Raw genomic sequence first — 14862 nt, forward strand, 5'->3', positions numbered from 1 at the left:
TCACCCATGCCCTCTCAAATTCTAAAGGAATGGGTATACAGTATACTTAAGTAACTTAACGATGTCTACTAGCTATGACTGGTTAACGCCAGAGTTAATCAAATGCAATAATGGTCGGCATGGAGTTTTAAATGACAGCAGAATTAGGACCTAGACTAGCAGCTCATTGAAGATAAGAAGATCTGGCTAAGAACCATGATTGTGGCCTCATTATTATATGAAAGTGGTCAATATGGTGATACGGTCCATGTTCACATTTTATGGATCAAATTTTGGCATCTTAAGCACAAGCGAGATCAAGTGGCAGGGAATCTAGTCAGTGAGAGTACTCTCATCCATGTTTTGTAGTGGAGATAGGTTGTTTAATGAACCAGTGGAGAACTCCTAAGAAGAGGCGTCAAAAATTTTCCAAGAGATGCACATGCAGGAGCATGTCTGCCAATGCTTGAGCATGGATTCATGGAAGGTTTGCATAAAATTTTGATATTTGTATCCCTAACGAATAAAAAACTTCTACTTGTAAAAATTGTATTATTCTAGATAATCATAAAACTTCAAAGAAGATCTAAAATTGAACGCTCCAATTTCTATCTTGGACTGTGAAATCATTTTCAAGGATAATGTTTATCCCCATGTGCATATACTTGACGGAAATAAAATTTTCACATATATTTAGTGTTCGTTTGGGACGGCTTTTTTATTACTTTCTAAAACGGATTTTAAGTACAAAAATAAAAAAATTTGTACTAAAACTCCGTTTTAGAAAGCAATAAAAAAACCGTCCCAAACAAACCCTTAATGTATTTATAAAACTTAATAAAATCAGTCGAACAGATGCACAGAAAGTTATTTTCATATAATTAGAAAAACACAATAAAATACTGAAACTGACCTTGATTTCTGCTCCAGTATAAGTAAGGGAATTCCGATGTATGTCAGATGTCATGGCCTCAGTCATAAGCTTAAAAACCTTCTTACTCATGTTGGTTGTCATAACAACTTTCTTTCCAGATGCATATATCCGTCTTATACCAAGATCTGCTGCCATGCGCCTTACATAGAGTTTTTTTAAAAGTATCTGCAGAATATGGATAAGAGCTTAAAATCTCAATAGCATTATGATAAACACTTCACATTTAACACAAGTAGTGCTCATCAAAAAGTAGATTTAACATAACTCGTCATTTTTACCTCCATTGAATGAGGTTCTTTTCCATATTGCCGTCGCAACTGCTCAGTGAATTGCATCAGGCTCCAAATGTCACTTTCAGCTGCTCTCTCAGCTTCATTAATTAATTCCACAGGGTTGTTAATATTGCTTATATATTCCGAAGAAAGGCGGGGAGTAATATTTACATCGAACTGTAACAACAGAGAAAAATGAATGCTCTACAAAGTATCTAATTTATAAATAGAATGCATTTCTGGAGAAAGTGAGAGCTGCACTTAATGAAATTAAAAATACCTGTGCATCCTTGTAAGAAACTGATATAACACGGTGTTCATCAACCTGAGAAGACAAGGCAAACAAGAAATTCAATAGTGTCGGAAAAACCTTACAATAGATTGGCGACCTTCATTCCATTAACTACATATTGCTCTCAGCTGAATTTGTAACGCAGTTATAGTTTACAAACCAGGGGAACTGTTGAAATATAGTAATCACAAAGAACTGGCGATTCATCTTCCATTAAATTAAGAAATAGCATATCTTTTTAGTTTCCCAAGATATGTCCAACTAAGTTAATCAATTTTCCGTTTTAGCAGCTTAGATATTTGATATTTTAGCTTCCTGAGAAATGTCACCGCACAGATTCCTTCTTCAGAAGCTATATTATATTTTGTCAACCAAGTACGATCCTTACAACACTTCCATGTAGTTTTATATCACATTTTTAATTCCAGGGCACCAGTTCTTGATGTACTGCATATTGTCAACAACAATGAAACCCCGCTTCTTTTGAGGACAGAATTGCATTTGGACAATATATCACTTAGTAGAAAATTATCACCCTTTCATTCTGCAAAGAACCATACATTCATTCTACAAACAACCAGACATACTCCAATTTGGCTACTCGGAAGTTAGAAAAACTATGATGGCAAATTTTTAACTTTAATGGATTTGAAATACTTTATGATTGAGTATGGCACCCAAAAAAATATTTTATCCCAAAAAATAAAAATATTATTTTGCCATAGACTCAATAATCAAAATTTAAATTTTACTTTATATGCCTAGAGACTTTCTTATATATTATATTTAATTTGTAATAGTCAAGCAACTTAAAAAGGTAAAAGTCCAAAATTTTACATAAAATATTATACCCAAGTTTTATTATATTTTTATAAAATCCTACCATAGTCAATCCGACCTCTAAATTTATTGCTCTGCTTGGAAAGAGCTACCAGCTAACCCATTTGAATGCTTTAAAATTATGTAGTTCGGTTTCAAATGCATAAGAAGAGTAAGGAAGGTTGTTTTACATTTAGAGGATATGACTTATAGCTTCACTTTGAGGCCAAGATGCCTGAACATGAAGGGTATGTAGAATGCTAACCCACAAATACAGATTTTTGTTATCTAGTCCTTAAGTGGAGCTTTCTATATGTGACACACTGGACTATGCATGATCATATAAATTTAAAAAAACTTGGTTCCTCGAAGGGAGGGAGCCACAATTTTTTGTTTTATTTAGAAAAATGTGAAGCTTATGGTTGATTTATGTTGTTTATATTTTAATAGATAGAAAACTTATTTTGTCCTAAGATCCTACCGCATCAAAAGTCTAGGCCACTCACAAGCAAAATAAGAGAATAAACCTAAGAAAAAATATGTTTCTATTGTGCACCCATTAAGTAATCAACACATGTATGTATGTATGTATGTATGTATGTATATATATATATATATATATACACACACATACAAATCAACCAAAAAAATAGTGTTAATGTCCAAATTATTAAAATCAGATTTGGCAGTTGAGTTTCATGTCATTATACAACCCACTCAAATTTTATTTACGGACTCTATTTGTGGTGGGGTATATATATATATATATACAAATCAACCAAAAAAAAGTGTTAATGTCCAAATTATTAAAATCAGATTTGGTAGTTGAGTTTCATGTCATTATACAACCCACTCAAATTTTATTTACAGACTTTATTTGTGGTGGGGTCTACAAGTTCTGGCTTCTAGGCAGGTCTTGCGCTTCAACTTAAGTAATGATGCACTCATGTTTTTAGTTTATTTTGTTTTGATGTAATTTGAACAATATTAGTTGTGTTTTATGTTTTTTTTTTTAAGTTATCCAATGATGGAGAGCATCCAATGATCATGATAGGAAGTGCTTGAGCATGGCAAGTTTAGGTTTGCTTGCATTTGGTTCCTTCTTGTCCTTGGGCTGCATGCTGTTCTCGGTTTGGGGCCTTAGTTGCTCTCGGGTTGGGCTTTAGCTACTTGGTTTTGAGCTAAAAAAATTGGATTCTACTTGGTGCTAGCTCATTAATGCTTGAGCTAAAGTTTAGCTCATTATTTGGATGAGTAATTGCACTTCCTAGCTCATAAAATCATAAAGGTATGTGGAGTGGAGCTTCTCTCTTCCTATTCTTGTGTCTCTTTGGTTTCTTCCTTATGAGTCAATGCTATGGGCTGGTTGTCTTTTCGTTTCTTCTCCTTGGCTGCTTTCCCGTGACTCCTCTGTCATGTTTTCTGTGTTGGCTCCTCGGGTCCCTCTCCGGCTGCTTTCCCGTGGCTTGCTGATTGGGTTTCCTGTGGCTTGCTGGCTGGGTTTCCCGTGGCTTTTCTTCCTGTTTTTTGTGCAGAATTTGAGGGTTACTGTGGTGTCTTTTGGCCTTTCATTTCCCCAAATCTGATTGATTTTGGTTGGAGGTGGAATGTCTATTTGGCTACCCTTTTTCCTATATATTTGAGAGGATTTTGTTATGAAGAGGTTGTTGAATATTTGAGCAAAATCTCTACTAAAAACCTGAGAGTTTCTTCTCTTGGACAGGCTTGAGAGCTTGTTCCACCCCCTTTCTTCCTCTCTATTTCATCTTGGCTTCTAACCTCTTCTTCTCTACACAAGTTCCACTCCACTTGTATCCTTCTTCTTGAGCTCTTTGAAGTTGTTTGTTGGCTAATTTTTGGAGACATTTGTCGGAGGAGTTTGGTAGGACGTTGGACCATTTTGCAATGGTGGACCTCGGTTTGCAAGCCTAAGCACTATTTTTATATATTTTCCTACTCTCGTTGCATGTGAGGAAATCGCTTGACGGTTGTTCTGAGGATAGCATTTTTATGTTTTAATTTTGTTTCGTTTGATTTGACTTTTCATTTATCTGGATGTTTGTTTGGATGTTTGCAAGTTAAAGTGAATCGAGTTTAGTTTTATTTTGTCCTTGTATTCTCCAACTTGGCTTATCTTTCTAGTTTGCTTACATCAGGTAAGTACATCCTCTTGATCTGCCTCTCTTTTAACTAAACCCCACATGTTTACAATACAGCCTAAGTCTAATCAGAAATGACTCAAACCTGTAAAATAAAATATTAGAAAATAGTTTATATGACAAAAATATCTTATCCAAAATTTGCTTAGCACTTAAAGTTACAAGCCCATATTTCTATCCTATTGGCCACATCTCTTGGGGGAGGGGGGGTCAACACCTATTAGCAAGCATTTTATTTATTATTTATTGCACCCTTTTTGGACATGGCCACCTGCAAGAAGTGCATGCATGTATATTTCTAAACTATCTACTTAATGACAAGTGCCCACAACGCAGACAATCTAAAGAGCATCACACCAAAACATCAAACACATACACATAAAAAGAAAAAAAAAATCATAATCTTAGCATGCCTAGGGGGTTGTGCACCTAATGTGTGAGGCTTGTGTGGCATATTACACTATGAAAACTGTTTTTGTTTTATTGAGGAGAGAAAACTTTTAATCTTAATCCAAGGGAGGGTGATTTCACTTTAAGTTGTTTGTGACATATATATTTTATTTGACTTTTAGGGGTTTCATATTTAAAAGGATTATGAAGAACTCATAAAGCAAACACTGCATGCTTTTAGGCAAGTCTTACTACTTATGAGTCCTAAGATACAATGATGCAACCATTCCACCTTTTGGGGTGGAATGATTAATCGTTGTATCATAAGACTTAGGTGATTTTGAGATGTTTTGGAGTTCTCTTAGTGTTTGGATAAGGTAAACATGTCTAAGGGTTATACTTATGTCTTTGTGAAATTCACACAATAGAATAGGATGAATTTCAATAAATGGAAATATCCTAAAAAGACGTCTAAGAGTTATGTATTTTAAATGTCATGAGAGGAGAAAAGATCACTTGTTTTTGTTAAGTAAAAATGATTACATAGAGTTTAGGTCTAAGAAAAGAGATATACAACATGTAACTTTTGGGCTAGATGTTGGAGAATTCTCCTTTAGCTTTTAGAGCTAAAAATGGAGAATGTAGGAATCCAAAATTTTACTTTTAGGCTAAATATTGAAGAGTTCTCCTTAGTTTTCGAAGCTAAAGAGATAAACAATCTCCTAAGCTTTGACGTTGGAGGGGAAAGGGAAACATATAGTTTTTGAGCTAAGGTTAGAAGTCTTCTAAGGCTTTTGGATTCCCTAGAAGGAGAAATGACCCATAGTTTTGGAACTACAAGTCAAAAAGCACTCATCGAATTTTGTATTCAATGATGCACGATCATCTACCTAATTTGGATTAAGTAAATGTAGGAGGGTGAGATGTAAATGTGGATTACAAATCATAAAAGAGCTTTCCTTGAACTTTTGGATGTTCAAGGAAAGATGTTCAGTCACCTACCTTGAGTTAGGCAAATGAGATGATTTCCTACAACTTTTGAGTTCTAGGAAGGAAGTGGAAATATGGAACTTCTTTAAACTTTGAGATGCTCAAAGAAAGATGATCATTCATCCAATTTAGATTAGGAGAATGAAGAGATCCCAAACAACTCTTGAGTTGTAGAAGTGAAGAAGCAAAGTGCAACTTTTAGGTTAGTTGTTGAGGAGGGGACTTTGAACTTTTGATATTCAAAGAGGAGGAATCATTCATCCAACTCAGGTTGGAGAAATTAGAAGAGGAGAAAATACAACTTGGGAGTTTCAAATTCATGAATATTCTTTGAACATTTGGTGTTCAAAAGAATCCATTTATTTGCCCAATTCGGGGTTAGGCAAATGAAGGAGAATTTGAATATTTTCCTACAATCTTGCCTTGTAGGCAATGATGATTAGAATGCAACTTAAAGGTTGCTAATTGGAGGAAACTCAATGAACATTTGGTGTTCAAAGAAAGGGAAGTCCATTCCTCCAAATTAGGAGGGAGAGATGGAAGAAAGGATTGCAATTTGAAATATTCTTTGAACACTTGGTATTCAAAGAGAGATGATCACTTACTTAGTTTAGGCTAAGTACATGGAGGAGTTTCTTTGAGTATTTGGTATTAAAAGAGAGATGTGCAATTGCATAATTTGGGTTGAGCAAATGAGGAAGGCTAGGATTTGGATCCTATGTCTAGAAGATTAAGCATTGGTTTTGTGTTCCAACGAATTTGGTTCCAAGTTCAAGAACTTGCAACATGACGTTTTGAGAAATCCATAATACAAGACATGAGGAAGATTGGTGGTAACTCCTAAGTATGCTAGGAGTCATGCAATGAAACATTCGAAGCCTTGAGGATGCTCCAGCAGTCATGCATGAAGCAGGGATAGATGATTGTTCGTTGACTTTGTGTTTCAATAAAACAAAAGATAAGTGGCCTAGAATTTGGTTCTAAGACCTAATGACTCAAGTCATGATTTTGCTTGAAACCTTTGGAGGTTTCAAAATGTCATACATGATAGAAAAGATCATTTGAAAGAAGGTTCCCTATTCTTCTATGAAGGTTTTGGATTTCATGGGAAGGGGAGATTGATTCTTAAAGCTTTAGAAAGATTCCTAAATAAAATTTTCCCTGATTAGGAGATATTAGGAACATAAAGAAGTCGTGCACTTGAGTACTTTTCATTTGCAAATTGAATGAAATAGGCTTAGAAAATTTCAAAATGTGGTGGGCTGTTAACCATGGCTTTTGAGGGTCCATGAAATACTCCAAATTTGCTTCATGGGAACTTGAAATTAAATGAGCATATTTTATAAACTTTGCAAACTTTAGAAATTTTGGTAAATTAGAGCAATTCCCTAAACATTTTTTTTATGCAATGAGATTTGTACGTGTCAAAGATGAACTCAATTAATTATTTTAGCATAGGCTCCATAATGTAGACCTTTGAGAGTCTATGCAAGCTCCATGACAAGACACAAGCTCTCTAAAATAATTAAATCCCTCTGTAACTTTTCCAAAAAGACAAAGGCTCTCAAGTGCAAAGCCCAATCAAGAACAAACTCCCACACTGAAAACATATACATCGACATTTGAGTTAGAAGTAAATGACAATGCAATCCTATGGTTTGATTGCGGGTAATGTCTAGGGAGACAACATGAATGCAGTTCATGCAAGGTAGAGGCTGTACAGAGACTTTTTGGATATGTAAATAAATTTTAGAAAGTTTTAACAAAACTTTGTATTTATTTTTATTACATTTGAAGTTTAATTGAGGTATATTACATGCTTCTTGTTGTTAAGTATAAAGTTTGATGTGTTAGGAGAGTCTAAATAGATTACTTTTTACTCATTCTAATATAAGTAGCTAAGAATGGGTGTTAGTAAGAAGGGACATGTTTAGATTTTCCTTCTCTATTATACTCCAAGTTGACCATAAGAGGGGCCAAATTGGGATGTGACACAATCGTACCGCCAGGCGGTTCTGAATCAATGGCTAAGATGATATGCTACTTCCCCTAAGAGTTGCCTTCGCTAGCGGGAAAAGAGAAATGTGGTAAAAGTTAAAATAGGAAAGTGCAACAAGGATGTCTCTTTTCTTTGCCTTCTCAGCAACTCGAGCAAAGGCTCGGGTCGACTTAGAGAGCGTTAGAATGCTAAGAAGGTTAATATATATCTTAATTTTGTAAGGGTTGAACCAAATGAACGAATTAGGTTCAATAATATTCAATTTTAGGTATAGGTTGAACTGGATGAGCTAACTAAAATTGATTTAAACGACTTGGGCATGGGCATATTTGTTTCAATTTAATTTGGCTTCGTAAATTTAGAGCTAAATTGAATTAATCGATTTAATCAATTTGAATCGACTTGCCAATTAGATTAAATTGAGTCAGTTCTGGTAAAAAAAAATAGAGTCAACAGCTAATGTGTATAATCTAATGAACTTTAGGTGAATATTATCCATTAATAGCAGGAATAGGATGAATTATGCAACTAATACAGCGCTTCAAAGTATAGCATAATCATAAACTGAAACCTGGGACAAAATAGAGTTATAGAACTGCTCGGCAGGATTACCATTTCTGCTACCAGTGGCATGCATTTTATGGTTCAGTGGTGTCCTCTTTTGCATTAAAACAATGTTAGTAAAGAAACTCATTAGATTAGGAAAAATATGAAATCAAAAAAAGAATATCCCCAGGTTCCTCCAGTCGTCTATTTTTATATAATTGGAAGGCTACTAATAAAGAAAGCAAACTGACGCCAAAAATGAGAGCAGAAATAGGAAGGATTAGAGTTGGAGCTGGCTAAGACATTAGCAGTTCTAACACATTCCATATTTGCTCTTTAAGCAATTATAGCTTTATCATTTAGTGCATCTCCAACCGAAAATTCCATTTTTCACTCCAAAATGCAGTGAAACTCAAAAATGCCGTGAATCAACTCCATTCAAACTCCATTATGCGGGCTTTTGCGAAGGTAACGGTCTTTCTCCTCTTTGGCGCGTTTCTTCCGCAAGTCTGGTTGAGATAAGAAAGTGGCGTTGATGAACAGTGCAACGCCAATATTGATGTCGCACTGTTCACCCGCAAGCAGCAACAACAACAACAACAACATCAAGCCTTTGTCCCACTACGTTGGGTCGGCTACATGAATCCTTTTTCGCTTAAAGGATTCATGTCATGATTATTCGACAAGTTTTACGCTGGCTATCGACTACCTAACGCAACCCTGCACTTTTCTCTTCCAAGACTTGGGACCTGGCAACGGCAGTGTTATGTTCACCCGCAAGCAAATAGCAGAAAATTTTGCGTTCGGATGGAGTAACCGAACGGCGCCATAGACATGCTTGGCGTTCAGTTGGAGATGGTCTTAAGGATACAAACCCATCATAAATATTTATTAATAATAATATGGGCAAAAGATTAGTTACAGCTCTTTTTAGGGCATAAAACTAGTTGCAGCTTTGTTTGTCCACAAGGTCAGATACAGATTTGAACCCACATAGAGAGCAACAACAATTCTTTAAACCATAGCCTGCAAATCTTGAACCTAGACCTATGCCGTGAAATCAGAGCATCTTTGGCGTATCCATTCCATAATAATTACTAAAATGGTTTAATAACTGGAAGAAATCTATGCTAATATTCACTGCTCAATAAAATGCTCAGCTTTCTAGAAATTATTCTGTTCATGGGATCATAGGTGATACTAACTAGTAATTTAGTACACAGCATAATACCTTTGATAAGCTCTCAAATAGCATCTCAAAGAAAAGATCTACTCCAACATTGCCAATATCACCGCTCTGCTGTTCGCCAAAAATGCTCCCAAATCCTCTTATTCCCATGTCCCTCTCAGCTAGCTGGAAGCCTTGACCAAGATCCCGGTACTCCTCAATAGCAGCAAGCCTCTCCTAGGGTGAAAAGAAGCAACCACAATAAATGCATACAGTTAGAAAACCCATCTATTGAACACATTACATTGTTTTAGAGCATCAAAATATGAAAAGGTTTAACTTAGAATAATAAAAATCTTTAGATCACAGGACTTCCAATACCAATACAATAAAAAAAGAATACGAACCAAGAAAAAACCTGCTTAAACTACAAAGGAACACAAAGATGATTAGATGGCAATGAAGTTTCTCAGCCAATAAAAGAGCATTACAAGCAACTCACCAGAGCTTGCTCTGATAGCAATGATTTGTCAGGATAAAATAAGTATGCATAAGCCTCTTTATCTGCTCGGCCAACTCTTCCTCGCAACTAAGAAATAAAAAATTGAAGTTATAATATCAAAATGTTAAGAAATAAGGCAAATGAAATAATATTAAAAGGCAAAGACATCTGAGAAGAAATTATCTCCACACTGCCAGCGGTTTGCACCTTGGTCAATTTTACAAGCCAAAGAGTACAGAAGACAATTTGATTATATTTCATGGCACGGGTACTATTTACTCCTACCAGATAGAATGATCACGTCCTAATGTATTTAGAAAATCAGAAATATTTCAGTGCTAAGTTTTCTTTATTGTGTTCATGAGCCCATGTTATTTTGCATCAATATGCTCCCATTATAGGGGACATTGGTTCATCTTTAGCGTGTAGCATCAGAACCTTTCATATAAGCATTTCATTCTGTTTCAAACCAATATATAAAGATTAGCCCCTGACAGCTAAAGCACATTTACTTCACCTAAAAAAATGAAGTAGAATGCCCAGAGGATCGCATCTAGAGTTCATTAATGCAAATCTAGAATGAAATGCAGAATAAAATACAAATTTATAATTCATGGGATATGAACTTTCGGATTCTGCAAAGACTAGTCACCTTTGATGAAAATCAGCAGAGCAAACTTTCACATTCCAAACAATAGTTAACATTCATCAAAATCTAAAATTTTACAAGAAAAATTCAAGGTGAATATAAAATTCTACAACAATCAAGATTCACGCTACAAACAGGAATACAACACCGAATCAAACATGACAGACTTCAGTCACACAAACATGAATCACTGAAACAAGTTAGTAGAAAGAAAAATGATAAAAATCACCAAGAGAATCAGGCCTCGAACTAGAAAAGAACAGTGGTAAAAATTTGTAAAGTGTTAGAAGCATCCATATCCAATAGAGCGCACACAATAATTGAAACATTTTGAATTAATTGTTTCATTATGCAATGTTATCTCTTTTTTATGAGTGTGACAAGTCCTTTATATAACTCATGAAGCATTCAAATTAATAAACTCTTCATAATCCTCTAAGAACTAATTAAACACTACAAATTTCAATTATCTCAGCATCAAATAGAAGGAATCAAATTTTACTTTTCAATTTTATTCATTGCATTCAGCCTTAAAAGAAAATTCATAAGGAGGTGACAACATAACCTGCACACAAGGCTTCAGTAGAGAAACTTGTGGACAGAACAAATAACGAAATTTGCATGGAGAGGTTCAAGGAAATCTCATAAACATAAGAATAGTAAAAGCTTATGTATCGCACTTCCCTCTGTGCCTCCTGGATTAGCAAGATTGTAGCATGTCATACTAGCCTTCTGCAACTCCGTTTTTCGGGGATGTAGCATGTGAGGCAAGCAAACAAGTATGGCAACCAACAAAGCATGTGAATTATGAACTAAAAGCAAGAAACAACCTAAGAAATATTCAGTATAGCTAGCTTGGAACCAAAGGTAAGGAAAATCCAAAATCTGGTCATGATATTGAATGAATTGAGGCCCTTGTAGTTAACCAAGCATAAAAAGCAAATCAAAATAGTGGAGAACAGTTCACTCTCAGTTGGATTAACATCATAGACATGTTTTGACAAACTGAAAATAAAACAAACTGCGACCTAAGAAAAAAATACAATGCAAACTAATCATGCTTCCTTTTAGAACTCACTTTCTCCGGTTTCAATGAGTGATTTCCATCACAATGATACTTGATTAGTTCATAACCATCAGCCCAGAACACCCTAGCACATTTGAATTTAAGATATATTATTTTTAAACTAATAGGTGCGCTTTTATACAAGAATATTTGACAAAGTTGCATAATAATCAAATAATTAAGGGGAAAATGACCAAAATGGTCCCTGGACACTTTATGAAGGATAAAAATAGTCCCCAACTATATTAAACAATCATTTTAGTCCCTCAAATTCTTTAATTAGAATAATCTAGAGAGGGGAGTCAGGAGTGGCAGCTTGGGAGGCACTTACAAGATGATGACTACTCATTTAGCACCCAAGAGTCCGGCATCAGGAGGATTTCATGAGACCACCGGGGAGAAGCCAGTAGGAGGAGGGAGTGGGGGGGGGGATTTTAAGAGGCTGACAGAGAAGGAGATACAGGAAAAAAGGGCAAAGGGGTTATGTTTTCGGTGTGATGAGAAGTATACTCCAGGGCATAGGTGTAGGGATTGAACTCTTCAGGTTCTCACCGTCTGTGATGACAAGGAAATTGAGGAGGGAGGTGAGAGAGAGATAGATGACAAGCTGCATCTGGATGTGGCGGAGGTCTCCCTGAATTCAGTAGTAGGATTCACAGTGGGAAATAGCAGACATGGAGATGGTAGTTTTGATTGACAGTGGGGCTACCCATAATTTCATTTCCACTCAGGTTGTCAACCAAAAGGGAGTGAAGTTGGTAGACACCGGTTATTATGGGGTGATGCTAGGTACAGAGAAGGTGGAGAAAGGTCAGGAGATCTATATAGGAGTGTTGTTGACCATCTAGGGGATTCAGATAAGGGAGGATTTTCTCCCCCTAGAGTTAGGAAGTACTAATGTCATCTGGGGATGAAGTGGTTGCAAACCTTGGGGGAAACCAAAGACAATTGGGGAGCACTCAGTCTCACGATGGAATTATTGGTGGATAGAAAAAAGGTGATAATAAGGGGAGATGCAGGGCTATCCAAAGCCATAGTATCACTAAAGACCATGGTTAGGAGCCTATAAAAGGTGGGGGAAGATTATCTGGTGGGACTACACAAGCTAGATGTGATCAGGATGGAAGAGGGAGGGAATGTTTCTCTTTCAGTACGGCCCTTGATTCAGTAATTTGGCAAGGACTTTCAGTCACCTCAAGGATGGTCACCTCCATGGGAACACGAGCATATCTCCACCTTGAGGACAAGGTGGATCTTTGGGAGTAGGAATGTCAATATTTGACACGACCCGAAAACCTGACTCAAACCCGATCCGAAAATTTTGGGTTAGGGTCAACTCGGACCAGAAACATGTCGGGTTTGGGTTCAGTAAATCGACCCGTTTCAAAAATAGGGTCGGGTTCAGGTTGACCCAGTAACCCGAAATTGACCCGATTCTAGCCCGGTTTTTACCCAAAAACCCATTTTTTGCCCAAGAAACCCGAGATTAACCCATTTTTTACCTGATTTTGACCCAAAAATTGGAGAATGACCATTTTTTTACCCGAAAACAGCATTTTTTGGTCGGTCTCATGTCATTTGGGTCGTGTCGGGTTGACCCGAACCCGAAGCGGGTTAGGTTCGGGTTGACCCTAACAGTACCGGGACAGTTCTGAGTTCGAACCGAACCCGACCCGTGACCCAAAATTGACACCCCTATTTGGGAGGGGAGTATTGTTAGACCGGTCCATTGGACCGATCCAGACGGTCCACATGGGACTTGCCCAGGCACGAACAAGGCGAAACGTCTCCGCCTCCTGCTTTAGCCGCACTCACCGCAGGAACTAACGGAGCATTTTAGAAATGATTTTTGAGGAATTTGGGAGGGAAATTTAAATGTAGAGACTGTTTAGGGATTTCCTTTTGATTTGTATGCATTAAATACTTTGTTTTCCTAGGGTTATGGAGATGAGGACATCAAAAGATCAACGGCTACGATCTAGAGCTTATTTTATTTATTTTTTTTATCTCTTATGTACTAGTTTATCTTATATTACTGTTTTTTTTTTTCATTTTACCCTTAGGAGTGGTCATGTAGTGTTGTAGCCCGTAGGGCGTTTTAGTCTTTGTTATTTTTCTTTTCATTTGGCCTATTTATAGGCTAACTCTCTTGTATTGTAGGATGATGATTTTATAATAAAAATTTCATGTGTTTCCTTCTTCTTCTTGTGTGAGCACTAGAGAGAAGGGAGAGAGAGCTGAAGGTGAGCAAGCGCAATACCCACCAGTCGTTGGAAGAGTCCGCGACTCGTGGTTTTAATTTATTTTCTTCTTCTTCTCCCTTTTCCCCATTCCACCTGCCAACCCCTCCTAGCTTTTCCACCCCGGCCATCCTCCCCACCCAAATTCTCTCCCAGTTCCACCACCTCAAGCGCCAACCAATGGCCCAAACCCCTCTCCTCCAACCCGACCCCAACTCCTTTCCACATTCCCTTGCCGCCGCCCCTTACATGGCTCCCTACCATTGTGATGACTCCAAACATCATCATGGCTCCCTAGAGCGAGTCAAGCAAGATAGGAAAGGTTTTTCATCATTTGAAATTAAAATTTGAATTTCAAAAACTTTTATAATTCCCAAAGTTCCAAATAAGGAAAGTTTTTAAATTTCAATCCGATTTAATTTTAAATTTAAGAGGGTTGTTTATTCTCTTTCCTATGTGGCAAACCTCATTTGAAAACTTATTCAAATCTTCCCCATACTAATCCTCCCCTCATGATGCCCCGGGCCACCCGTTAATGGGTTAAATCCTATTGCTTCCTATTTAGGCTCCATCCCATTTTTTTTTTTTTTAAATTAGGGTTAAATCCTATTGCTTCCTATTTAGGCTCCATCCCACTTGAATTTGAATTCAAAATTCAAATTAAATCCCGCCAAATCACCTTAAATCTGAAATAAATCTCATATTTAATTCCCACTTACAATTAATGATGTGGTCCACATTCGTTGAATGTGGACACAATTTTGCCATCCCTCCCTAGGCCGGCCCCACTCTCTCTCTCTCTCTTGCCTCATTAAATCACCTCCCACTAATTGCTTCAATCAACCCCTCATTAAGGA

General features: G+C 36.7%; 1 protein-coding gene across 3 annotated transcripts in view; it reads right to left on the reverse strand.

Moving 5' to 3' along the window:
• The window catches only part of LOC110096395 (ATP-dependent DNA helicase At3g02060, chloroplastic), a 42944-nt gene that overhangs the window by 13614 nt on the left and 14468 nt on the right, over positions 1-14862 (reverse strand). For all 3 annotated transcript variants that reach the window (XR_002303082.2, XM_020822323.2, XM_020822324.2), the window contains exons 9-13: positions 10051-10137; positions 9612-9785; positions 1466-1510; positions 1192-1362; positions 893-1078 (exon numbers count right to left, since the gene is read on the reverse strand). Coding sequence is in view for 2 of the 3 variants with exons in the window: in XM_020822323.2 (XP_020677982.1) it covers positions 893-1078; positions 1192-1362; positions 1466-1510; positions 9612-9785; positions 10051-10137 (663 nt within the window). In the remaining variant the exon portion in view is untranslated. The remainder of the gene's footprint in view (positions 1-892; positions 1079-1191; positions 1363-1465; positions 1511-9611; positions 9786-10050; positions 10138-14862) is intronic.

The sequence above is a fragment of the Dendrobium catenatum genome, unplaced genomic scaffold, assembly GCF_001605985.2.
Source record: "Dendrobium catenatum unplaced genomic scaffold, ASM160598v2 fragScaff_scaffold_621, whole genome shotgun sequence".
Lineage (NCBI taxonomy): Eukaryota > Viridiplantae > Streptophyta > Magnoliopsida > Asparagales > Orchidaceae > Dendrobium > Dendrobium catenatum.